Source organism: Dendrobates tinctorius, unplaced genomic scaffold (genome assembly GCF_039654945.1).
Source record: "Dendrobates tinctorius isolate UK_male_01 unplaced genomic scaffold, ASM3965494v1 ptg000231l, whole genome shotgun sequence".
Classification (NCBI taxonomy): domain Eukaryota; kingdom Metazoa; phylum Chordata; class Amphibia; order Anura; family Dendrobatidae; genus Dendrobates; species Dendrobates tinctorius.
In genome coordinates, this window is record NW_027361898.1 from 25,500,001 (window position 1) to 25,526,791 (window position 26,791).

The 26,791-nt window shown below is 42.9% G+C and overlaps 1 protein-coding gene across 1 annotated transcript in view; it reads left to right on the forward strand.

The window, feature by feature from the left end:
- Positions 1 to 15,481, forward strand: part of LOC141059792 (uncharacterized) — a 20,127-nt gene extending 4,646 nt beyond the window's left edge. Inside the window, exon 3 of the mRNA XM_073555908.1 lies at positions 15,427 to 15,481. Within this exon, the coding sequence (XP_073412009.1) occupies positions 15,427 to 15,481 (55 nt within the window). The remainder of the gene's footprint in view (positions 1 to 15,426) is intronic.
- The last annotated feature ends 11,310 nt before the right edge of the window (positions 15,482 to 26,791 follow it).

Genomic DNA, 26,791 nt, shown 5'->3' on the forward strand with positions numbered 1-26,791 from the left:
TTTATATATATATATTTATATATATTTATATATATATATATATATTTATATATATATATATATATATATATATTTGTATATTTATATATATATATTTATATATAATATATATATATATATATTTATATATTTATATATATATATATATTTATATATAATATATATATATATATATATATATATATTTATATATATATCTATATATATATTTATTTTTTTAATGGTGGTTTCCCTTTCTTCAATTTAACCTGGGCAGATGAGTAGTGGAGTTTATTAAGACACAGTACACTGGGTACAGGTAGAAAAAACCATGTATTTTATTTTTAACAAACAACAAAACTATTAAACCATTTGATCCTGCCATGCTACACGACCAACATCGGATAAAAAGTAGTCCGCAAATTGGTCCCTCATTTGGGCAACTTCGACTGAGGACCGAAGAGGGTGCTGAGTAAAATCTGGCAAAGGGTTGGCAGCAGGCTCATCCATGTCAAAGTTCGGCCGCTCCTTTGCCATAACAAAATTGTGGAGAACCACGCATGCCTTCACCACCTCATCTACTGTTTCCATTTTGAGATTGATGGCGGTGCTGAGAATTCGCCATCTGGACACTAGAATGCCAAAGGCGCACTCTACAGTCCTGCGAGCCCTTGTAAGCCTGTAGTTGAAAATTTTCTTGCGGTGGTCCAAGTCACGGCTGGAGTACGGCTTCAGCAGGTTTGGGCACATCTGAAATGCCTCATCCCCAACCACTACAAATGGCAGTGATGGAGTTTGGGTTTGGGGAAGAGGCCGTGCCAGTGGAAAATTGAAATGGTTGCCGTACAACCTCCAGCCCATATCAGAGTTCTTAAAAGTCTGGGAATCGTTGCCCCGTCCGAATGCCCCTATGTCCACCGCCACAAACCGGCAGTCTGCATCCGCAATGGCCATTAGGACTGTGGAAAAGTACTTCTTGTAGTTGTAGTACTCGGAGCCACTTCTTGCGGGTTTTGTGATGCGGATGTGCTTCCCGTCCACCGCTCCTAGGCAGTTCGGGAAATTGCAGACTGCCCAGAATTTCTCCGATATTTGAAGCCACTTTTCGGCAGTGGGCAATGGCAGAAACTCCGGACACAGAACATCCCACAGAGCCCTGCAGGTGTCGGCAACAATCCCGGATAAAGTAGAGATTCCCAGCCGGTACTGGAAATGCAGGGATGAAAGACTCTCTCCAGTTGCCAGGAACCTGCCAAACATAAAAAGAAAAAATAATTGTATTTCTGTCTTGGGTATTACTAAAAACACTGAAAATAAAAAAGTACATGGCCTAACTATTTTGCATGTTTTTTTAATACAACATAGCAAAAAAACATTTTATAAAGGCTTGGGATTAGTACATGACAGAAGAAAAACCATTATGCAAAAAAGCAATTTCCCAAAAATAATGTTCAAATTCAATAGCCAAAAAAAACCAAATTTTTTGGACCAAAAAAAAAAAAAAAAAAAAAAAAGCAAAAAGCCAAAAAAATTATGCAAACATAACAACATACATACCGTAAGGTGACAAGGAGCCTTTCTTCGGGAGGAATGGCACGCCGGAGCTGAGTGTCCCTTCTCCGGATGTTTCCTTCAACCATACCCAGCAAGTCAAGGAAGCTTTCCTGGGACATCCGTGTATAGTCAGCAAATTTCTCCGGGTTTTCCTGTAGCTCGCTGTACAGCGTGTGATATGCTCCACGGCTTGGCCGGAGTTCGATGATTGGATGCCTCCAAAACCGACGCCGCTGCCGTCTCTGCTGTCTCTCCCTCTCCCTTTCTTGCTGGCAACAAAAGACATACGCCTGAGACAGCGCAATGTCAAGATCCAGCTTGAAGCGGAAATTATCCAGACGCAGGTCCATCTTGACACCGGAAACAGCAGCAAAATCTGATGAATTCAGCAGTACAGGGTCTATAAAACATTCCAATGACACACGCCCACTGGTGACCCATTGGTGGTCAAGGATTTTTCTATTGTGAAATGTCACACCTAAAAACGCATGCGCATAAAAAACGCAACCGCATGCAAAAACGCATGTAAAACGCAAGTAACACTGCGTTATTTTGACGCATCAGCGTGCGCATGAAGAAAAAAAAACGCACATTTGTTTTGCGTTTTTCTTTGCGTTTTTTATGCGCACGATGCGCTGCGCAAAAAAACGCTAATGTGAAACTAGCCTACAACAAGTGGACACCACCAAAAAAACGCAGCGCTAAAAAAACGCTTACATGCGCATGCCAGTGCGCACGTATGCGCATCCATAGGCTATAATGGCCATTTTTAGCGCAAAACGTGCGCATACGTGCGCATGCGCTTTTTTGCAGGGCCAAAAAATGCAACATGCTGCGTCTGGAAAATACAAACGCACACCCCAAAAAAACGCAGCGCATGAAAATCGCATACGTGCGCATGCCAGTGCTCAGGTATGCGCACCCATGTTAAATATAGGGGAAAAAACGCATGCGCACGTATGCGGTTTTTTCCAGCGCAAAAAAACGCAAATGTGAAACCAGCCTTAGTAAGGCAAAAATAATGAAATAAAGAAAATTTTTTTTTTCATTTTTCCATTATGGTTAGGGCTAGGGTTAGGGCTAGGGTTAGGGTTAGGGCTAGGGTTAGGGTTGGAATTAGGGTTAGGGCTAGGGTTAGAATTAGGGTTAGGGAGAATTAGAATTAGGGTTAGAATTAGGATTAAGGTTGGGATTAGGGTTAGGGGTGTGTTGGGATCAGGGTTGGAGCAAGAATTGAGGTGTTTCTACTATTTACCAACTTTGGGGGTCTAATTTCTCCTGTTACCCTTGGGAAAATAAAAAAATTGGGGCTAAAAAAACACTTTTGTGGAAAACAAAAAGACTTTTATTTTCACGGCTCTGTTTTATAAACTTCTGTGAAGCACTTGGGGGTTCAAAGTGCTCACCAAATATCTAGATAAGCTCCTTGGGGGGTCTAGTTTCCAAAATGGAGTCACTTGTGGGGGGTTTAAACTGTTTAGGCACATCAGGGGTTCTGCAAACGCAACATGATGCCCGCAGACCATTCCATCAAAGTCTGCATTCCAAAATGGCGCTCCTTCTCTTCCGAGCTCTCCCATGCGCCCAAACAGTGGTTCCACAAATGGGTTGCCAGCGTACACAGGACAAATTGCACAACAACTTTTGCGGTCCAATTTCTCCTGTTTCCTTGACGCAGATCCACTGCGAACCTGGCCCTCAGCACGAACATCACTGTTGAAGCGGTCCTTGATCGAACGCCAACGTGTTCGGACTTTGTCCACTGTTGTTAAAAAAAAAACAGTGCCGTCAAGGACAACAGTCAATGCGGCACAATATAGCAATACAATACTCAAAGCAGTCACTGTAGACCCCGATGACACTGTTGGGTTTCCTGCTAGAATACACCTAGCACGAAACCCAACAGTGCCGTCAAGGACAACAGTCACTGCGGCACAATGTAGCAATACAATACTCAAAGCAGTCACTGTAGACCCCGATGACACTGTTGGGTTTCCTGCTAGAATACACCTAGCACGAAACCCAACAGTGCCGTCAAGGACAACAGTCACTGCGGCACAATGTAGCAATACAATACTCAAAGCAGTCACTGTAGACCCCGATGACACTGTTGGGTTTCCTGCTAGAATACACCTAGCACGAAACCCAACAGTGCCGTCAAGGACAACAGTCACTGCGGCACAATGTAGCAATACAATACTCAAAGCAGTCACTGTAGACCCCGATGACACTGTTGGGTTTCCTGCTAGAATATGCCTAGCACGAAACCCAACAGTGCCGTCAAGGACAACAGTCACTGCGGCACAATACAGAGCAGGGAAATACTCACTAAACGCCTTTTTGGAGGATGCTGTGGCGCTGTCCCAGCCATCCATCAACGCTGCGGCCACCTCATTCCATAGCCGCCGGGTCACCACAATGTCCTTGTGCAGCCGGTCACGGCTGTCCCACAACGGCGAACGCTCCTGGACCAGGCTGATGAGCTGCTCATTATCCAGGTAGACGTCTTCATCCCGTTGTGGAACCTAGACAAAACACATTCATTAGAATAATCAAATTTAAATTGAATAAAAAGTTACAAAAAAATAAACATAAAAAAGAGTAAAAATAGAAGATAAAAAATAAAGAACATTACAAATCATTTGATACATACATTCCGTATCACCACCGGGACTTGGCTTCGCTGCTCCTGCTCTTCGCCCTCACTAGTCCCGTCCGCAGAAGATGATGATGACGATGTCTTAAAAAAGTTGAAAAAAACGTAAGAGATTTGGAGAAGCTGCAGATATACTTACCAGATGCACGAAAATAATCACCTCACGGTCTGCTTGCGCCAATTCCTGCCGCGATGGGGAATACTCGGATACTGAAGACATACTGCATGTAAAAATAACAAAAATCATTAGTACATACATAATTTAAAAGGACAGGCATATAATGTAATATACTCACATTCTTCGCTGATCGAAGATGGGTTCCTTGTTGACTGTCTGCTCTCCAATCTGTCAGTGTAGTAGTGGCAGAGTTTTGGCAGGCACCTCCTTTATATAGACTTTTTTTTTTTGACTTTAGAAGATTATAACTAGTACAACAAGTGGACACCACCAAAAAAACGCAGCGCTAAAAAAACGCTTACATGCGCATGCCAGTGCGCACGTATGCGCATCCATAGGCTATAATGGCCATTTTTAGCGCAAAACGTGCGCATACGTGCGCATGCGCTTTTTTGCAGGGCCAAAAAATGCAACATGCTGCGTCTGGAAAATACAAACGCACACCCCAAAAAAACGCAGCGCATGAAAATCGCATACGTGCGCATGCCAGCGCTCAGGTATGCGCACCCATGTTAAATATAGGGGAAAAAACGCATGCGCACGTATGCGTTTTTTTCCAGCGCAAAAAAACGCAAATGTGAAACCAGCCTTAGTAAGGCAAAAATAATGAAATAAAGAAAATTTTTTTTTCATTTTTCCATTATGGTTAGGGCTAGGGTTAGGGCTAGGGTTAGGGTTAGGGCTAGGGTTAGGGTTGGAATTAGGGTTAGGGCTAGGGTTAGAATTAGGGTTAGGGAGAATTAGAATTAGGGTTAGAATTAGGATTAAGGTTGGGATTAGGGTTAGGGGTGTGTTGGGATCAGGGTTGGAGCAAGAATTGAGGTGTTTCTACTATTTACCAACTTTGGGGGTCTAATTTCTCCTGTTACCCTTGGGAAAATAAAAAAATTGGGGCTAAAAAAACACTTTTGTGGAAAACAAAAAGACTTTTATTTTCACGGCTCTGTTTTATAAACTTCTGTGAAGCACTTGGGGGTTCAAAGTGCTCACCAAATATCTAGATAAGCTCCTTGGGGGGTCTAGTTTCCAAAATGGAGTCACTTGTGGGGGGTTTAAACTGTTTAGGCACATCAGGGGTTCTGCAAACGCAACATGATGCCCGCAGACCATTCCATCAAAGTCTGCATTCCAAAATGGCGCTCCTTCTCTTCCGAGCTCTCCCATGCGCCCAAACAGTGGTTCCACAAATGGGTTGCCAGCGTACACAGGACAAATTGCACAACAACTTTTGCGGTCCAATTTCTCCTGTTTCCCTTTGGAAAATAAAAAAGAGTGGCCTAAAAAAAATCATTTTTGAGGAAAAATTGATTTTTTAATTTCAAGGCTCTGCATTTATAAGCTTCTGTGAAGCACTTGGGGGTTCAAGGTGCTCACCACATATCTAGATAAGCTCCTTCAGGGGTCTAGTTTCCAAGATGGGGTCACTTGTGTGGGGTTTATATTGTTTAGGCACATCAAGGGCTCTGCAAACTCAACATGACGCCCGCAGACCATTCCATCAAAGTCTGAATTCCAAAATGGCACTCCTTCCCTTCCAAGCTCTCCCATGTGCCCAAACAGTGGTTCCCCCCACATATGGGGTATCAGCATACTCAGGACAAATTGCACAACAACTTTTTTGGTCTAATTTCTCCTGTTACCCTTAGGAAAATAAAAAATAATGGGCTAAAAAATCATTTTTGAGGAAAAAAAAAGATTTTTAATTTTCACGGCTCTGCGTCTATAAACTTCTGTGAAGCACATGGGGGATCAAAGTGCTCACCACATATCTAGATAAGCTCCTCCAGGGGTCTAGTTTCCAAAATGGGGTCACTTGTGGGGGGTTTATACTGTTTAGGCACATCAGTGGCTCTGCAAACGCAACATGACGTCCGCCAACCATTCCATCAAAGTCTGCATTCCAAAATGGCGCTCCTTCCCTTCTGAGCTCTCCCTTGCGCACAAACAGTGGTTTCCCCCCCACATATGGGGTATCATTGTACTCAGGACAACTTTCACAACAACTTTTATGGTCCAATTTCTCCTGTTACTCTCGAGAAAATAAAACATAGCGGGCTAAATTATCATTTTTGAGGAAAATTTTTTTCCTGTTACCCTTGTAAAAATAAAAAATTAGGGACGAAAAGATCATTTTTGTGGAAAAAAAATGTTTTTTTATTTTCACGGCTCTACGTTATAAACTTCTGTGAAGCACTTGAAGGTTCAAAGTGCTTACCACATATCTAGAAAAGTTCCTTAATGGGTCTAGTTTCCAAAATGGGGTCACTTGTTGGGGGTTTCCACTGTTTAGGAACATCAGGGGCTCTCCTAACGCAATATGGCATCCGATCTCAATTCCAGCCAATTCTGCGTTGAAAAAGTCAAGCGGCGCTCCCTCCCTTGCGAGCTCTGCCGTGCGCTGAAAAAGTGGTTTACCCCCACATTTTGGGTATCAGCGTATTCAGGAGAAATTGCACAGCAAATTTTGTGGTTTCTCTTTTAACACTTGTGAAAATAAAAAAAATTGGTTCTGAAGTAAATTTTTTTCAAAAAAAGTTAAATGTTAATTTTTTCCTTCCACATTACTTTAGTTCCTGTGAAGCACATAAAGGGTTAATAACCTTCATGAATGTGGTATGGAGCACCTTGAGGGGTCTAATTTTTAGAATTGTGTCACTTTTGGGTATTTTCTGTCATATACACCCCTCAAAATGACTTTAAATATGATGTGGTCCCTAAAAATATGGTTTTGTAAATTTTGTTGTGAAAATGAGAAATCACTAGTCAAATTTTAACCCTTATAACTTCCTAACAAAAAAATTTTGCTTCCAAAATTGTGCTGATGTAAAGTAGACATGTGGGAAATGTTATTTATTAAGAAATTTGTGTGATACATCTCTCTGATTTAAGGGCAAAAAAATTTAGTTTTAAAATTGCAAAATTTTCAAAATTTTCGCCATATTTCCGTTTTTTTCATAATCAAACACAAGCCATATCGAAGAAATTTTACCACTAACATGAAGTACAATATGTCATAAAAAAACTTTCTCAGAATCAGCGGGATCCGTTAAAGCATTCCAGAGTTATAACCTCATAAAGTGACAGTGGTCAGAATTGTAAAAATTGGCCTGGTCATTAAGCTGCAAACTGGCTCTGTCACTAAGGGCTTAAATGTCACCTGCTTAACCCAGCAGGAAGTACGGCGGCATCTAAAAATCGTTAAAATTGACAAATCCCCATGCCTGGATGGGATAAACCCCCGAGTACTGCAGGAATTAAGTACAGTCATAGATAGACCATTATTTTAAATCTTTAAAGATTCCATAATAACAGGGTCTGTACCACAGGACTGGCGTATGGCAAATGTGGTGCCAATATTCAAAAAGGGGACAAAAACTGAACTTGGAAATTATAGGCCAGTGAGCTTAACCTCAACTGTGGGTAAAATCCTGGAGGGTTTTCTAAGAGATACTATACTGGAGTATCTGAAGAAGAATAACCTCATGACCCAATATCAACATGGGTTTACAAGGGACCATTCCTGTCAGACTAATCTGTTAAGCTTTTATGAAGAGGTAAGTTCTGGACTGGACCAAGGAAATGCAGTGGACGTGGTGTACATGGACTTTTCAAAAGCTTTTGATAAGGTGCCATACAAAAGATTGATACATAGAATGAGAACAATGGGGATAGGGGAAAGTAAGTGAGTAAAGAGCTGGCTCAGGGATAGGAAACAAAGAGTGGCTATTAATGGAGCACACTCGGACTGGGTCACGGTTAGCAGTGGGGTACCACTGGGGTCAGTATTGGGCCCGCTTCTTTTTAACATAATTATTAACGACCTTGTTGGGGGCATAGAGAGTTGAATTTCAATATTTGCAGATGACACTAAACTCTGCAGAGTAATCAATACAGAGGAGGACAGTTTTATATTGCAGGAGGATTTATGTAAACTAGAAGCTTGGGCTGATAAATAGCAAATGAGCTTTAATGGGGATAAATGTAAGGTCATGCACTTGGGTAGAACAAACAGGATGCATAACTATGTGCGTAATTGTAAAACACTGGGCAAAACTGTCACTGAAAAAGACCTGGGTGCATGGGTGGACGACAAACTCACATTTAGTGGCCAGTGTGAGGCAGCTGCTGCAAAGGCAAATAAAATAATGGGATGCGTTAAAAGAGGCACAGATGCTCATGAGGAGAACATAATTTTACCTCTATATAAGTCACTAGTGCGACCACACTTAGAATACTGTGTACAGTTCTGGTCTCCGGTGTATAAGAAAGACATAGCTGAACTGGAGTGGGTGCAGAGAAGAGTGACCAAGGTTATTAGGGAACTGGGGGGTCTGCAATACCAAGGCAGGTTATTACACTTGGGGTTATTTAGTTTGGAAAATCGAAGGCTTAGGGGTGATCTTATTACAATGTATAAATATATGCGGGGACAGTACAAAGACCTTTCTAATGATCTTTTTACTCTTTGACCTGTGACGGGGACAAGGGGGCATCCTCTACGTCTGGAGGAAAGATGGTTTAAGCATACTCACAGACGCGGATTCTTTACTGTAAGAGCAGTGAGACTATGTAGCTCTCTGCGATATGATGTTGTAATGAGTGATTCCCTACTAAAAATTAAGAAGGGTCTGGATGTCTTTCTTGAAAAGTATAATATTACAGGGTATATACACTAGTCTCCTTGATATTATGTTGATCCAGGGAGCTAGTCTGATTGCCGTATGTGGAGTCGGGAAGGAATTTTTTTCCCCAATGTGAAGCTTACTGTTTGCCACATGGGTTTTTTTGCCTTCCTCTGGATCTTTCCTCCAGAAAGATAGTGAGGAAACACTTAGCTAACCTAAACGAATTCAAGTCTCCAGGTCCAGATGAATTACACCCCAGACTACTGAAGGAGATAGCAGAAGAAATTTTTGAACCCCTCTCCATAATCTTTGAAAATTCTTGGAGAACAGGAGAAGTCCCAGAAGACTGGAGAAGAGCAAATGTTGTTCCTATCTTCAAAAAGGGGAAGAAGGTGGACCCAGGCAACTATAGGCCGGTGAGTATGACTTCTACATATACCAGGAAAGATCTTTGAACAAATTATTAAACAACATGTATGTAAGTACCTGGATAAGAATGAAGTGATTAAACAGAGTCAGCATGGGTTTGTAGCTAATAAGTCATGTCAGACTAACTTAATTTCCTTCTATGACGGAATCACTGATTGGGTGGATCAGGGAAATGCTGTAGATATAGTATATCTTGACTTCAGCAAAGCATTTGACAAAGTATCTCACACAATCCTTATAGAAAAAATGGCTAAGTATGGAATGGACAAGGCAACTGTTAGGTGGATTTATAACTGACTTAGGCCTCTTTCACACATCAGGTTTTCGCCGTCAGGCGCGATCCGGCGCTTTTGACAGAAACCGGATCCGGCGAAATGCAATGCCGGATCCGGTTTCCCCCCCATTGACTTGCATTTGCGCCGGATCGCGCCGGATGGCCATGCGTTTCATCCGGTTTTCGCCGGATCCGGCAATGTGTCGCGATCCGGCGTCTGGAAAAAACGTCTACTGTAACGTTTTTTGTCTCCGGCGAAAAAGCCGGACACGCCGGATCTGGCGCGTCCGTCTTTTTCACACAATGAAAGCCTATGAGTGCCGCAATGCGCCTGATCCGGCGAAAGCCGGATCCGGTGGCCGGATCCGGTTTTTTTGGTCTGAGCATGCTCAGTAGCTCTGCCCACAAGACATATATAAAAGCAAGACAGTGGGACCCACAGCCACACCCAACATGCCACCCAAGAAAGCAACCAAGCGCAGCAGGAGAAGGCAGGAGACCACTGCAGCACCATCAGCACCACCACCACCCCAAATGGAGCAGCAAATGGAACATGCTGAGGAGGGGAGGCCAGCAGCAGATGAGAGACGTTAATTATCAAATCCCCCATTCCTCCAAACTAGGGCTATTGAATATCAAGATATTCATTGGCCCTTTGTTTCTCTTTATTCAACAGCCGCCCAATAGATGCAGCAGCAGCAGCAGCAGCAGCAATGGCAGCAGCTGGAACACCACCCACAGGCATGGAGTGTGGCCACCAGGAAGACAGCACTTCATCTTCTGGGAGCCCTCCCTCGCATCGTCAGCGTCTGACGGTAAGTTTTTATTTCCAAAATCCATCATCTCTGTAATATATGTCTATTCATTGCCTTTTATTTCAAAACAGGATTCACAAGATGAAGAGGAGCTCCCAGAAGAAGAAGGAAGGGGTGGACAGACACCTGGAGTGGGCTCACAATTGGTAAGTTTTTTGCATCAAACGCAGAAACACAACATCACACTACACACAACACATAGAAAACAATGTTCTGCAGACCACACACAGCAAACAAATGCCTACATCCAAAGACATAACATTTTTTGTTTTCTTCTCCAGTCTTCCCAATCTGGTGCTCGGCCAAGAGGTCCTCGCAGTGCCTCCCAGGGTCGTCGGCGACAGCAACGCGGCGGTCACCAGCGTGTAAGTATAAATATTTTTGCTTTGTTTTTTTGCACTTTTTATTTCATTTCTTTTGTGGAGGCTAATTATGTTATTTTTGTCTTTTTCTTTAACAGCCTTCACAGCGTGCTCCCGACTCTGACGGTGAGGATGGAGGACTCGATGTGGACCACCTCATCGATCTCGTCAGAGAAAGGGAGCCGCTCTGGAATATGGCTGACCGCCGCCACGCTGACCTTATCGTTACCCGACGACTCTGGGAGGAAATCTGTTCGCTCCTTGTGGGCCGCTGGGAGGACCTCGATGTTCGGGCCCAGATTAAAGAGCGTAAGTATATACAGTACCGGTTGCTTGATGTAAACCAGTGTCTCCCGAACTCCAGTCCTCGTGGTCCCCACGGATCATGTGTTCAGGATTTCTATTTACTATGGAAATCCTGAAAACTTGACCCCTGGGGACCATGAGGACTGGAGTTTGTGAAACACTGATGTTGTATACTAACCACTCCTTTCTCGTTTCAGGGAACAGAATTGTGAATCGGTGGCGGTCTGTGAGGGATCGTTTCAAGAAGGAGTTCAATAAAGAGATGCGGGCCCCGAGTGGATCTGGAGGACGCAGGAGCAAGTACAAGTACGCACAAGCCCTGTCGTTCCTCTGGGAAACAATGGTCACTAGAAGGTAAATATTACACACCACATGTGAAAAAAAATGTTAGATGTAACTTTTTTTTTTCAGCCAGGGCCATACCATGTCAGTATTTTAATTTTTTTTCTCTTTATTCCACAGCACGGTGAGCAGCACTCAGGAGCCTGCACGATTGGACCCTTCTGAGGCGATCCCTGAGGAGACCGGCACCGAGGGACACTTCGACCGCCCCGGTACATCTGCACCTTCCCAGCCTTCCCACACATTCGACCCATCTGTCCCATCCACCAGCACAGGAGCATCGTGGCCGCCTACATTACATGAAGCTGCTGGTGAGGAGATCGCTTTCCCTTTACCCCACCCTTCTGCCCCTGCCACCTCTAGTACACCTGCGGGTACTGGGCGGCAGCGGCAGAGGGGTCAGGAAAAGAGTTATGCGCCAGAGTTCTTGCATCTGAATGCATCTTTCCAGAACTGTCTAAAAGTCTTGTCAGAGCAAATCTCCGCAGGCTTTCAGCAGATCAACTCCAGCATTCTGGAGGTGAAGACACTTCTGCAAACCATGCATTCAGAAGCAAGATCTTCGCCAAACCACACCTTTTTCAGGTCTGTTGTGGAGCGCATGGCAACACTATCTCCTACCCAGCAGATGCATGTAATGCATTCGTGCCACGGTGCTCTACAGCAGGTTACCTCCCAACCTCCACCTCCCACCACTGTAGTTCCTCCACCTGCACCCCCTCCAGCCACTTTCCATCCTCCCCCTCCTATTACATCTGCACCCCCTCCAGCCACTTTCCATCCTCCCCCTCCTATTACATCTGCACCCCCTCCAGCCACTTTCCATCCTCCCCCTCCTATTACATCTGCACCCCCTCCAGCCACTTTCCATCCTCCCCCTCCTATTACATACCAGCAACCTCACCAGTACCAGCAACCTTCCCAGTACCAGCAACCTCCCCAGTACCAGACATCTCCCCACTTCCAGCAACCTGCCCCGTACCAAACTCCTTCCCCGTACCAAACTCCTTCCCCGTACCAAACTCCTTCCCCATACAACTTTCCATCAACATCATCTGCTCCTACAGTCCCTGCCCAACCCTCCACTCCACCGCCCACCACCTCTTCTGCCTCCCACATGTCCACCCATTCTGTAGCTTTTTCCACACCATCACCTCTAACTGTTCCTTCCCCACCACGATCCCAGTCCTCTCTCCACACTCCCATTGTCGAAGTGTCCCGCAGCCCCTCCAGCAGTATTTCCACCCCACACTACACCGAGTTATAATGTTTTTTTTGTAATAAAAATGCCCATTTGGTTAGTTTCAAACCTTTATTAAAAAAGTTTTTTTAACTTTAAAAACAGTTTACACAAAAAAAAATATTTTAAATAAAAGTTAAATTATTGTTTACACTGGTTGTCTGTCATTTCTTTCTGCGGCGAAATATGTTTAAAAAAAAGGTTAAATACAGGGTATTTAAAAGGTAAAAAGGTATTCAAAACCAGGTATATAACTGTGGGTAAATTTTAGCTTTTTGCCACAGTTGTGTTCCTGGTTGTGTTTGAAGCAAAGTATTTCACCTGAAAAGTTGTGTTTATTGTTGGTGATTTCCTAACAATGTACACAACTTTTGTTAAAAGGTGAAATACTTTGCATAAAACACAACCAGGTACACACCTGTGGCCTAAAGCTAAAAATAGTAAGACCATGACAAGATAGCCAACTTTGGTTGGCAAAGGTATATACTGTTGGTCCAGAAGGTACACAAGTTTGGTTAGGGCACAAATCTTTCACACTCTGTCATCCTGCCAGTGTACTCTGCCTTGAGGTGACATAAAGTATAGTGCAAAATTGTCCCTCATTACTGAAACCGTCACAGAACTTCTAGTGGTAATATTTCCAATGACAACATCCATCTTCGCCAGTAACTTGCTCTTCTCTCCAACCTGCACTTTCTCCTCTACAACCTGTCAAAGAAGGGCTGTAGGAACATGCTATATATAGTTTTCCAGTAGCCAATCCCGTTCGGAAGGCCACAAGGGTCAATTTTAAAAACCAGATCCGGCGTAATCCGTCGAAAAACGGATAGAAAAACGGATGAACCGGATGAGACGGATCCGGTTTTGTCTGTCAAGAACAAGACGGATCCGGCAGAAAACCGGATCCGGCACATCAGGTTTTACAAAACATTTGCCGGATCCGGCATTCCGGCACGACGCCGGATCGCGCCTGACGCCGAAAACCTGATGTGTGAAAGTAGCCTTAGTGATCGGACCCAAAGAGTGGTCGTAAATGGCTGCACATCCAGTTGGAAGAATGTCTCAAGTGGGCTACCACAGGGCTCTGTCCTGGGCCCTGTATTGTTCAACATATTTATCAACAATTTACATGAAGGAATTGAGGGTAAACTGATTAAATTTGCTGATGACACAAAGCTAGGAGGGATAGCTAATACTAGAGAAGAGAGAGAGAGAGGATTAAAAAAGATATAAATAAACTGGAGCAGAGGGCAGCAACTAACAGAATGGTTTTTAACAGGGAAAAATGCAAAATACTACATCTGGGCAATAAAAATGAAAAAAGCATATAAACAATGGGAGGAATATGGCTAAGCAACAACACATGTGAAAAAGACTTGTGCATACTAATAGATCACAGACTGAATGTGTCATCAGTGTGATGCAGCAGCAAAAAAGGCAAATGCAATTCTAGGATGTATTAACAGAAGCATACAGTCTAGATCACGGGAAGTCATTATTTCCCTCTACTCCTCTTTGGTCAGACCTCATCTGGAATATTGTGTCCAGTTTTGGGCACCACATTTAAAAAAAGACATCAACAAACTGGAGCAAGTTCAGAAAAGAGCGACCAGAATTGTGACCGGTCTGCAAACCCTGTCTTTTGAGGAAAGGTTGTAGGATTTGGGAATGTTTAGCTTGCAGAAGAGAAGACTGAGAGGAGACTTAATAGCTGTCTACAAATATCTCAAGGGCTGTCACATTGTAGAAGGATCATCTTTATTCTCAGTTGCACAAGGAAAGACTAGAAGCAATGGGATGAAACGGAATGGGAGGAGACACAGATTAGATATTAGAAAAAACTTTTTGAGAGTTAGAGTGATCAATGAGTGGAACAGGCTGCCACGAGAGGTGGTGAGTTCTCCTTCAATAGAAGTCTTCAAACAGAGGCTGGACAGACATCTGTCTGGGATGATTTAGCGAATCCTGCTTTGAGCAGGGGGTTGGACCAGATGGCCCAGGAGGTCCCTTCCAACTCTACGATGCAATGATTCTAACATGTTAGGGCAAGTTAGGATAGGATATGGGTTGAACTAGATGGACTTAAAGTCTTTCTTCAACCTTAATAACTATGTTACTATGTTACTATGTTACAGTAAAAGTTATGATTTAACATTTTCTCATTAGTGCTGAAGCTTAGTCCTCATAGACCCTTCTTCCATTTTTTTTTACCTGGATACCAGGCTGGTGTGTTCCTACACTCCGTGCACTACACCCTGACCAAACAAGGTCTGCCAGGGTTCCTGTGTGAATACAAGTGGTTTTCACACTGGAAGGTGAGCTGATTACCATTTTTTCTCCTTCTCAGAATTCATTTCTGCCTATTGGTTCGGCCCTCCACAACAGTCATGGTCTCTCATTCATTGCCCCCCTCTGCTTTAGATTGTACAGCAGGTCCATTTTAATCCATTTAAATTTTCAGAACATATTCTTCAGCTAAAATGTAATTTGTAGTAAAAGGGAGACGTAGAAGAAATAGTTGGCATGACAACTTCTCATTTGTATCATGTTTTACACATGTGCTAAGGTAAAGAGAATTTGGAACGCCACAATGCTTTTGGTCAAGTCAGTTGCATTATATGAGTATATGATGAAACTGGAACATCTGTTGTGTGGTTATTTCCCAGGTGGGAACAGAAAGTGTTTAAGATGTTTAATGAGAAAATGTTTTACTATTTTTAACAAAACTGATTTTGAAAATCTTTCCAAATCCCTCTTCTCCTACCTTGAATATGTCACATTTACTTTTGACTTTCTGTCTTTTTGACAAATATAATTTAGTGTTCTTTAAATGAAAGATTTAAAAACTGCTGAAGTTTGAAAATGAAATATATTTGTTCATACATTAATAGTTTTGTATTTACAAAGCTTGCCAACTCTTCTCTTTATGTTTATTTAAATGTACAGGCAGCTTGAAGTTCACGGACCCACACTAGTCATACCTCTGTTACCTTGTTATGTGGCACATTGGATTTGGGGTTATTACCTGAACCCTGGGGCAGTTCCATATTTGCACCACCTATAGCATGCAAAACATTTTCTAAAGTTCTGCTCAGAGCATGCAAACAGAGGACTGCTAAAAAGGTGGACAATTGTGTTAGAATAATTTATGCGGCTCTTCTTAAAGGGACTACCTTTTCGTTACCTCATCTGAGTGCAGGATAATGTAGGAAAAGAGATCCTGATTCCTACAATGTGCCACCTAGTTTACTATGTACAGTACATTCTGTGTACATTGTCTATTGACAATGAGCTGCTTATCACAGGAGTGTGTGTGGTCAGTCTAAAAGGCCCTGAGACCTAGACCAGCAATGATAATCTCCTGGAGATAAAACTTTCATTGTACGTAAACATCAGCAAAAAGTCTAATAAGTAACACATACTTGAAATTAGTGTTTTAACCCCAACATTTTTTTAGAAGGATATGTCAAAATAATTGATTATGATAGTGCTTAAAGGGTTATTCTCAAGTTGCTTCTTGAGCAGTGCACAACTCCGCCATCCAGCTACTTCCTGGTTTCTGGCAAGGCAGGTATACTTTGAGTGACAGGTCTGGTGAGTAATATTAGTAGCACTATAAAGCTCAGCATAGGTTTAATTGTAGCACATTCAGTTATCAGTAGTTTGCTCTGGAGTATACACTGCTATCACTGTATTTGTATGTAGAGATAACCGGCAATTAAACAAGCACAGTGCTCAGGAAAGTGAGAGTCGTGATGCTGGGTTCTGGGGATGATGGTAAATTGTTACATACAGGACTAATAAGAGTCCTGAAGTGCGGGAAATTTCTGCCTATCTCGCTCAATCATCTGCTGTTGAACCAAAAATCCCTACTCCTGATGTGTTTTCTGGGGATCGGTCTAAATTTTTGCGTTTTAAGAATAATTGTAAACTATTTTTTGCTTTGAAACATAACTCATCGGGGAGCTCTATGCAGCAGGTTAAAATTGTCATCTCCCTGCTGCGCGGCGATCCCCAGGATTGGACCTTTTCTTTGACACCTGGAGATCCTATTCTGGCTAATGTGGACGGATTTTTTAAAGCCTTGGGGTTGTTGTATGATGAACCTAATGCTATTGATCAAGCTGAGAAAACCTTATTTGGATTGAACCAGGGTCAGTATTCTGCAGAGTTATATTGTCAAAAATTCGGAAAGTGGGCGGTCCTTACTAAATGGAATGACGATGCCCTAGCAGCTCTCTTTCGGAAGGGTTTGGCAGAAACTGTAAAAGATGTTATGGTGGGATTTCATGTTCCCTCTGGTCTAGACGACTCTATGTCATTGGCCATTCAAGTTGATCGGCGTTTACTTGAACGTAAAATTACATGAGAGGTGTTTCCACCTTTTGAACGAATGTCTGAACCCATGCAATGTGATAGAATTTTGTCTTGGATGCAACGTCAGGAGTTTAGAAGGCGTAAAAAGCTGTGTTTTTTTTGTGGGGACGCCTCTCATACTATTTCTGTCTGCCCTAAACGAGAAAAGCATTTTGCTCACACATTTGTGGTGGGCAGTGTACAGCCTAAGTTCCTTTTGGCAATTACCCTGATCTGCTCCTTGTCTACATTTTCCGCTAAGGCTTTTGTAGATTCAGGAGCAGCTTTGAATCTGATGGATTTAGACTTTGCTAAACGTTGTGGTTTTCCTATGATACCCCTGCAGACTCTTATCCCTTTGAGGGGTATTGATGCTCCTCCTTTGGCAGAGAATAAACCCCAGTAAATTGTAAATTTTTGGTGTTGCACAATTTGCATGATACTATTGTTCTGGGTTTTCCTTGGTTGCAGACTCATAATTCTGTTTTGGATTGGAAATCTGTGTCTGTGGTGAGTTGGGGTTGTCAATGTGTTGTTAGTGACACTCCTGTTTTCGCCACCTCTCCCCAGTCTCATGATATTCCTGACTATTTGGCTGATTTTTCTGATGTATTTAGTGAGAGTAAGTCTGCGTCTTTGTCTCCTCATAAGAGTTATGACTGTGCAATTGAGTTAATGCCTGGGTGTAAATTTCCCCAAGGGTCGGCTTTTCAACTTATCGGTACCCGAACATGATGCTATGCGATCTTATATCCAGGAGTCATTGGAGAAGGGTCATATTAGACCATCTTCTTCACCTTTAGGTGCTGGCTTTTTTTGTGGCCAAAAAAGATGGTTCATTAAGGCCATGTATTGACTATCGTTCCCTTAACAAAATCACTGTTAAATATCAGTATCTGTTACCCCTGATTTATGATTTATTTTCCAGAGTTAAAAGTGCCTGTTGGTTTACCAAGCTTGACCTCAGGGGGCGTATTATCTTATTCACATCAAGCACGGGGATGAATGGAAGATGGCATTTAATACTCCGGAGGGACATTTTGAGTACCTGGTGATGACTTTTGGGCTCACTGATGCCCCTTCTGTCTTCCAATCTTTTATGAATGATATTTTCCGGGACTTTGTGGATAAGTTTTTGATCATTTATCTGGATGATATTTTAATCTTTTCCAGTGATTGGGATTCTCATGTGGAACATGTCTGGACTGTGTTCCGGATTTTGAGGGAAAATTCTCTGTATGTTAAGGGATCGAAGTGCCTCTTTGGTGTACAAAGGATTTCATTTTTGGGATTCATTTTGTCCCCGTCTGCTATTGAAATGTACCCGGCCAAGATACAGGCCATATATGATTGAGTTCAGCCTACTTCTTTGAAGGCTCTCCAGAAGTGTTTGGGTTTTGCTAATTTCTACCGTAAATTTATAAGTAATTTTTCTGGTATTGTTAAACCACTGACTGATCTGACCAAAAAGGGTGCTGATGTGGTGAATTGGTCTCCAGAGGCAGTCTCGGCATTTCAGGAGCTTAATCAGAGATTCACTTCTGCTCCGGTTCTACGGCAACCTGATATCTCACTCCCATTTCAGGTGGAGGTAGATGCCTCTGAGATTGGTGCAGGAGCCGTTTTGTCCCAAAAAGATCCCTTGACTTCTAAGATGAATCCTGTGCCTTCTTTTCTTGAAAATTCTCCCCATCTGAAAGTAACTATGACGTGGGGAATCAGGAACTGTTGGCCATGAAATGGGCATTTGAAGAGTGGAGACATTGGTTGGAGTGAGCTAGACATCAAGTTGTGGTCCTCACCAACCACAAGAATTTGATTTATCTTGAATCAGCCAAATGCCTGAATCCTAGACAGGCTAGGTGGGCCTTGTTTTTCACACGTTTTAATTTTGTGGTCTCTTTTCTTCTGGGCAAAAAGAATGTTAAGGCGGACGCCCTTTCTAGGAGTTTCTTTGCCGATTCTCTTAATGTGACCGAGCCTGCTACCATTCTAAATGAGGGTGTAGTTCTTTCTGCCATCTCACCCGATTTGAGATGTGCCCTGGAGGAATTTCAGGAGGACAATCCTGAACGTTGCCCTATGAGAAAATTGTATGTCCCTGACCAGTGGAGGAAGAGAGTAATGTCTGAAATTCATTGCTCCTCTTTGGCTGGTCATCCAGGTATTTTTGGTACCATAGATTTGGTGAGTCGGTCTTTTTGGTGGCCTGCCTTATCTCGTAATGTCAGGAATTTTGTGCAGTCCTGTGGGACTTGTTCTCGGCCCAAGCTCTGTTCTCGTTCTAGTGGGTTGTTGATGCCCCTGCCGGTGCCCAGGAGGCCATGGACCCTTATGTCAATGGATTTTATTTCCAATCTTCTTGTCTCTCAGAGAATGACTTTTATCTGGGTGATTTGTGATAGATTTTCTAAGATGATCCATCTTGTACCACTCCCAAAGTTGCCATCTTCTTCCGAGTTGGTGCCCTTGTTTTTACAACAGGTGGTTTGGTTGCACAGTATTCCTGAGAACATTGTGTCGGACAGAGGAGTTCAATTTGTTTCCAGATTTTGAAGAGCTTTTTCTTCCAAACTGGGAATTCAGTTATCTTTCTCCTCTGCATTTCATCCTCAGACCAATGGGCAGACTAAGAGAACAAACCAGACTTTGGAGTCCTATTTGAGATGTTTAATATCTGCTGATCAGGATGACTTGGTCTCATTTTTGCTCTTGGCCGAATTTGCACTAAACAATAGAGCTAGTTCTGCCACTTTGATGTCGCCCTTTTTCTGTAACTTTGGGTTTCATCCTCGATTTTCTTCAGGGCAGGTGGAATCTTCGACCTGCCCAAGTGTGGACACTGTGGTAGAGAGAATGCAGCAGATTTGGACCAAGTGGTGAATAAGTTGATAAGCCCAATGGTTTTCCAACCGGCATAGGACCATTGGTCCCCAGTTTAAAGTGGGTGGTATGGTTTGGCAGTCTTCAAAGAATATTCCTATGAAGGTTGCGTCTCCAAAATTCAAGCCAAGATTCATTGGACCTTATAAGATTTTGGAGATCCTTAATCCTGCTTCTTTCCGATTGGCTCTTCCAGTTACGTTTAAGGTCCATAACGTGTTTCATAAATCTTTGTTGAAGAGGTTTGGGGAGCCAGTAGTTCCTATGGCAGCACCTCCTGACCCTGTATTGGTTAAAGGCAATTTGGAATATGAGGTAGAGAAAATATTGGATTTTCGTTTGGCTAGACAGAGACTCCAGTACTTGGTTAAATGGAAGGGTTATGGCCTGGATTATAATTCTTGGGTCTCTGCTTCTGACATTCATGCCGAAAGATTGGTTCATGCTTTTCACCAGGCCCAACCTGATCGGCCTGGTGGCGTGGATGAGGGTTCGGTGACCCCTCCTCAAGGGGGGTACTGTTGTAAATTCGCTTTCTGGCCTCTCTCTGGTTATTACTGAAGGTAGTGGAGCTGGTCAGATTGACAGAGGGGTTGCGAGTTCTCTTTCTGGGCTCCCTCTGGTGGTTACTGGAGGTAATGGAGCTGATTTGATTAACAGAGACTTGCCACCTGATAATGAGGATGACGATTGGAGATCTGGGGTTTCAGATTGGGATTTAAGACAGCTGACTCCATCTATCCCTGCTGGAGATTTTCTTCTTGCCTCCTGAAGTCTGATGTTTCCAGCTCAGTCCCTGCATGTTTAGCTAAGTGTTCATTTGCTATTCTGTTTGCATTTGATCTGGTTTTGTCTATCTCAGTTTTGTGTGGGTCAGTCAGCTCTGGCTGGGGCTGTGCTGAGTCTCCGTCCATATGTTACTGCTTGTGCCAGCTTGTTTTTGCCCCTTATTAGATTGGCCTCATTTTGCTCTGCTTTCAGAATATACCAGAGTGCTGATATAGTGGGCGAAGTCGTGCGACTTGTGTTTTTTGCGTCAGACGTGTTGGGCCTTTTTGCAGGGTTTTTTGTGTGATTGCAGACAGCTTCTTTCCTTTCCTGTCCTGTCTAGTCAGTGTGGGCCCCATCATTTGCTCAGTCTATTTTCCTGCCTGCGTTTGTGTTTTCACCTTGTCTCACCAACAATATATGCTTGGTGGCTATCTATTCCTTTGGGGTCTGCTCTGGGGCAGTTTAGATTTCCCCTTTCTTGCTTTAGGCTTAGTTAGCGCTCCGGCTGTGCTGAGGCGTCTAGAATCATCGTAGGTACGCTCCACAGCTACTGCTAGTTGTGTGGATAGGATCAGGGGTCTGCAATCTGCTTAGGTACCAATCGCTCTGGTTTTCTGTGGCTTAGCTTGGGCTTGCTCTCCTCCTCAGTGACCCAATCATAACAGGCAACGAAACCTGGTGGCTAATGATTTCGAGTCTGGGGCAAAACAGGCAGAAGGAATTGTCATCATGGCGAGGTTAGGCCAGGAAGGAACTGGGGAGCAGTCTAGGACGGTCCGATCCAGGCGTGCACTGCGCAGAAGTGACAGCTAAAAAGGGAAAGATGAGGAAACAAGCAAATGTAACAATGTACCAACTGTTGATGTAACGTGTGAAGTACTAAGTGAAGAAAGTGTTAAAGTTAATTTGGACTGTGCCTCCATTGATGGGGGTCGCCTGAGAGAGGGACCGTCGTTGCCTGGGAAGTGTCCAGAGGAAGCTGAATCTGGAGATGCTGGTATGCAAGAGAGAAGAGTACCGTTTTCTGTAGGGGAAGGATTGGACCTCGATATGGCGGTTATCCGGGTCATGACTACAGTCCTGTCCATCCTTTACAGATGGAAGAACCTAAAATGCTGAGTCAGTGTGAAACTGACAGGATTTAGGCACTGGAGTACATGAGTACGCCAGTTTATGAGAAAAATATTCTAGACTCAATAAAATTACCGTATTTTGTAGACTGCAAGACACACTGGACCGTAAGACGCAACCCAAATTTTATAGAGGAAAATAGGAAAAAATTTTATTTAATAAAATGGTGGTTCATATTATAGTCTGATTTTACTGTAGCTTACAGTGGGAAGCAGCTGTGGTGGAGTAGGGTCATAGGGAGCAGAGTTTCTGCTTCAGTAATCTGACAGTGGTGGAAGGAGAGGGGTGATGCTGTGGGCCCCGAGCTAGGAAATTAAATTTCAATCTGCGCATGCACCACCTCTGGCTGCCATTTTCCTGAAGTCCTCCACAGGGAAATCAATGGGAAACTGGAGGCACTTCTCTCAACACTGATATTTTCTGACAGTCCATGGCCCGCAGTCTCGCAGCGATGGACATCCTCTTTTCTCAGCCCCGGGCATGCTGCATTGACCCACTTCTACCTGTGATCCCGCTACATCACAGCTACCCACCAAAAAATAAGTGTTCACCTAATTGGTATTGCCACATCTGGAATGAACCAAACTATAAATCTGGTGAACACCATGAAAAAGTAAGTGAAAAGCAAGATAACATTTTTTATTTTTCATCATACAACACACAAAAAATTGAATAAAAAGCAATAAAAAGGTCATATGTAAAAATAAAAATATGGAATAACTGAAGACACCAGTTTGTGCCACAAAAAACTAGCCCTTCTATGACTCTATTGGCAAAAAAAAATAAAACAGTTACAGCTCTCAGACTGTGGCGGTCCAAAAACAAATTACATTTTGTAAAATATTCTTTTTAGTGTAGAAAAGCCAGAAAGTATTTTAGAATCTATATAAATCTGCTATCCCTGTAAGCGTTGGTTCACACATGCATATGAAAAATCATCAGAAAGCTTGGATATTTTTTCTCATTTGTTACTATTATTATTATTATTACTACTATTATTATTTATTATTATAGTGCCATTTATTCCACGGCTCTTTACATGTGAGGAGGGGTATACATAATACATACAAGTACAGTAATCTTAAACAATACAAGTCACGACTGCTACAGGATGAGAGGACCCTGCCCGCGAGGGCTCACAATCTACAACGGGATGGGTGAAGATACAGTAGGCGAGGGTAGAGCTGGTCGTGCAGCGGTTTGGTGGATCGGTGGTTACTGCAAGTTGTAGGCTTGTCGGAAGAGGTAGGTCTTCAAGTTCTTTTTGAAGGTTTCCATGGTAGGCGAGAGTCTGATATGTTGTGGTAGAGAGTTCCAGAGTAGGGGGGATGCGCGGGAGAAATCTTGTATGCGATTGTGGGAAGAGGAGATAAGAGGGGAGTACAGAAGGAGATCTTGTGAGGATCGGAGGTTTCGTGCAGGTAAGTACCGGGTGACTAGGTTACAGATGTACGGAGAAAAGTGAGGATGAATGAACTCATGGAGATCAACATCCAGCACTGCAGAGACACCATCACATGTTTCTCAATGCAGTGATTCTAGAGCAATGCCCCCATCCCTTATGGGAAATATGCAAAAACATGCAAAACACAAGCAACGGAGACACCATCACATGTTTCTCAGCGCAAGCAATGACTAGCCAGGTCTTTTCCCGGGAAGGAACAACCACGGGAAGGGCAGTCTCCAATGAAGGAAACCACCTATGCCAAAACATGGTATCCATCCACAGACAGCTGTTTCGGTGTATTGCCCCTCATCAGTGTGGAGTAGGAAACTGGCTAGTAGGAGCAATGCCTAGTAAAAGACTGTGAAAAATGAGGATGAATGAACTCATGGAGATCAACATCCAACACTGCGGAGACACCATCACATGTTTCTCAACGCAGTGATTCTAGAGCAATGCCCCCCATCCCTTATGGGAAATATGCAAAAACATGCAAAACACAAGCGGGTATGATTAGTGTTGGGCAGACCAGTGGATACTCTTGTCCATCGGGTTCGGATGAACATTAAAAAAAAGTTTGGTTCCGGTACCAGAATGGTACCCGAACTGGAACTTGAACCAGACAGGGTCATCTGTTCGACAGCGCTCTGGTCAGTGTGTTCCCGCTGGCATGGAGAGCGGCCGAATCACTGATGCGGCTGCTCTCTAAACCATCCAGATCATTATAGGACATGGCCATTAATGGATTATCAGTGGAAATGTGAGTGCAACTTTGCTTTTTTATTTTAATTTTAATGGATAAATGGGTAAAAGAGTGTCAGAGAATTCTTAATTCAAATAAAGGAGTTTGTGTGTTTATTCAAGTGGTAATAGCAAGGCTAAGTGCCAGAATTGGCACATCTTATGAGTGCGCCATTTCAGGGGCAGCTGAGGGCAGAAGTTGTTAGTCTGGGAGGGGGCCAATATCCATGCCCCCTTAGGCTATTAATATCAGCCCGAAGCTGTCTGCATATCCTTTGCTGGTTAGTAAATATAGGGGCACCCCCATGTCATTATATTTGGGGGCCTCCCCTATAATAACCAGTAAAGACTAAACAAACACCTATGAGCTAATATTAATAGCCTGGGAGCCTTTATGGCTATTGGCCCCATCCCAGAATATTAACATCAGCCCCCAGTCATCAACTTTCCCTAAGCTGGTGATGAAAATTACCGGGGACCCTATACTGGTTTATTCATTTTTTTAAAATTTATTAACAAGTACAGTAAAATACACACCCAAGGTAACCTTAGCTCACAGCCTCCAGGCGTTCCAGCAGCTGGAAGCACAAGTAACCTTAAAGTGTCCCCCAAAGTTCCCAGGAGGTTTCTGGGTCTCGCAGATGCTGGGAGACAGTGGCTTTTGAACTCTTGTAACATTTGAGATTACCTAACTTCACAGCCACCAGGTTTCCTGATAGCTTGAATGCTGGACTGAGGAGTGTTGAGTGTGGGACTCATGGTCATTCATCAGTCCAGCACTGGTGCTGTGCAGCATGAGAACCAGCTGCTATAAACTCAGGTGAGATTATTTCAGACACAGCTGCCCTGTCCTCACGAGATATGGTCTCTGTGAACTGAGATAAATTTACTGATGTCACCTCAGGTTCTAAAAGCCAGATCTCGCAGAGCACAGCTCCAATGTATTTGAATAAATAATTTTAAAAAATGGCATGGGTTCCACCTCCATTTTTTGATAACCAGCCAAGCTAAAGCTGACAGCTGCAGGTTTCATCCCTCAGCTTTATCTTGTCTGGTTATCAAAAATAAAGGGAACCATGCTGTTTTTTTCATTATTTAAATAAATAATTTAAAAAAACGGCATGAGCTCCCCCTATTTTTGATATCCAGATGCCCTCATTACTAACCCCGTAGTCAAATGTAATAAAGAAAGAGACAGCATAAAGTCCTTTAATTTAAATAAACACACAGATTCCCTTACCCTCTTTTACCCATTTATTCACCAAAAATTAAAATAAAAAGCAAAATTATACTCACCTTTCCACTGATATTCCATTAATGGCCATGTCCCATGATGATCTGTATGGTTTGGAGAGTGGTCACATCAGTAATGCGACCTCACTCCACAACAGCCTTCTTACACAGAGAGTCTGCTTTAGCGTGACTGGTTGAAAAAAATGAGGGATTCCTCTCCATTTTTTTAAATTATTTATATACACTACCATTCAAAAGTTTAGGGTCAATTAGAAATTTCCTTACTTTTTAAAGAAAAGCACGTTTTTTTCCAATGAAGCTAACATTAAATGATTCAGAAATACACTCTATACATTGTTAATGTGGTAAATGACTATTCTAGCTGCAAACGTCTGGTTTGTGATGCAATATCTTCATAGGTGTATAGAGGCCCATTTCCAACAACCATCACCCCAGTGTTCTTATGGTATTTTGTGTTTGCTAACTGTGTAAGAAGGCTAATGGATGGTTAGATTACTCTTGAAAACCCTTGTGCAAGTATGTTAGCACAGCTGAAAACAGTTTGGCTGATTAGAGAAGCTATAAACCTGAACTTCCTTTGAGCTAGTTGAGAATCTGGAGCATTACATTTGTTGGTTCCATTAAACTCTCAAAATGGCCAGAAAAAAAAGAACTTTCATGTGAAACTTGACAGTCTATTCTTGTTCTTAGAAATGAAGGCTAGTCCATGCGAGAAATTGCCAAGAAACTGAAGATTTCCTACAATGGTGTGTACTATTCCCTTCAGAGGAGAGCACAAACAGGCTCTAACCAGAGTAGAAAGAGTAGTGGGAGGCCCCGCTGCACAACTTACATTAGAGTCTGTAGTTTGAGAAATCAACTCCTCAGAAGTCCTGAACTGGCAGCTTCATTAAATAGTACACGCAAAACACCAGTGTCAATGTCTACAGTGAAGAGGCGACTCCAGGATGCTTGCCTTCAGTGGCAAAGAAAAAGCCATATCTGAGACTGGCTAAGAAAAGGAAAAGATTAGTATGGGCAAAAGAACACATACATTGGACAGAGGAAGATTGGAAAAAAGTGTTATGGACAGACGAATCCAAGTTTGAGGTGTTTTGATCACATATAAGAACATTTGTGAGATGCAGAACAATAAAAAAGATGGTGGAAGAGTGTCTGATGCCATCTGTCAAGCACGGTGGAGGTAATGTGATGGTCTGGGGTTGCTTTGGTGCTGGTAAAGTGGGAGATTTATACAAGGTAAAAGGGATTTTGAATAAGGAAGGCTATCACTCCATTTTGCAACGCCATGCCATACCCTGTGGACAGCGCTTGATTGGAGCCAATTTCATCCTACAACAGGACAATGAATGAGGCCAAATTATGCAAGAACTATTTAGGGAAGAAGCAGGCAGCTGGTATTCTATCTGTAATGGAGTGGCCAGCGTGGATTTAGGAAGTTTCACCCCCAG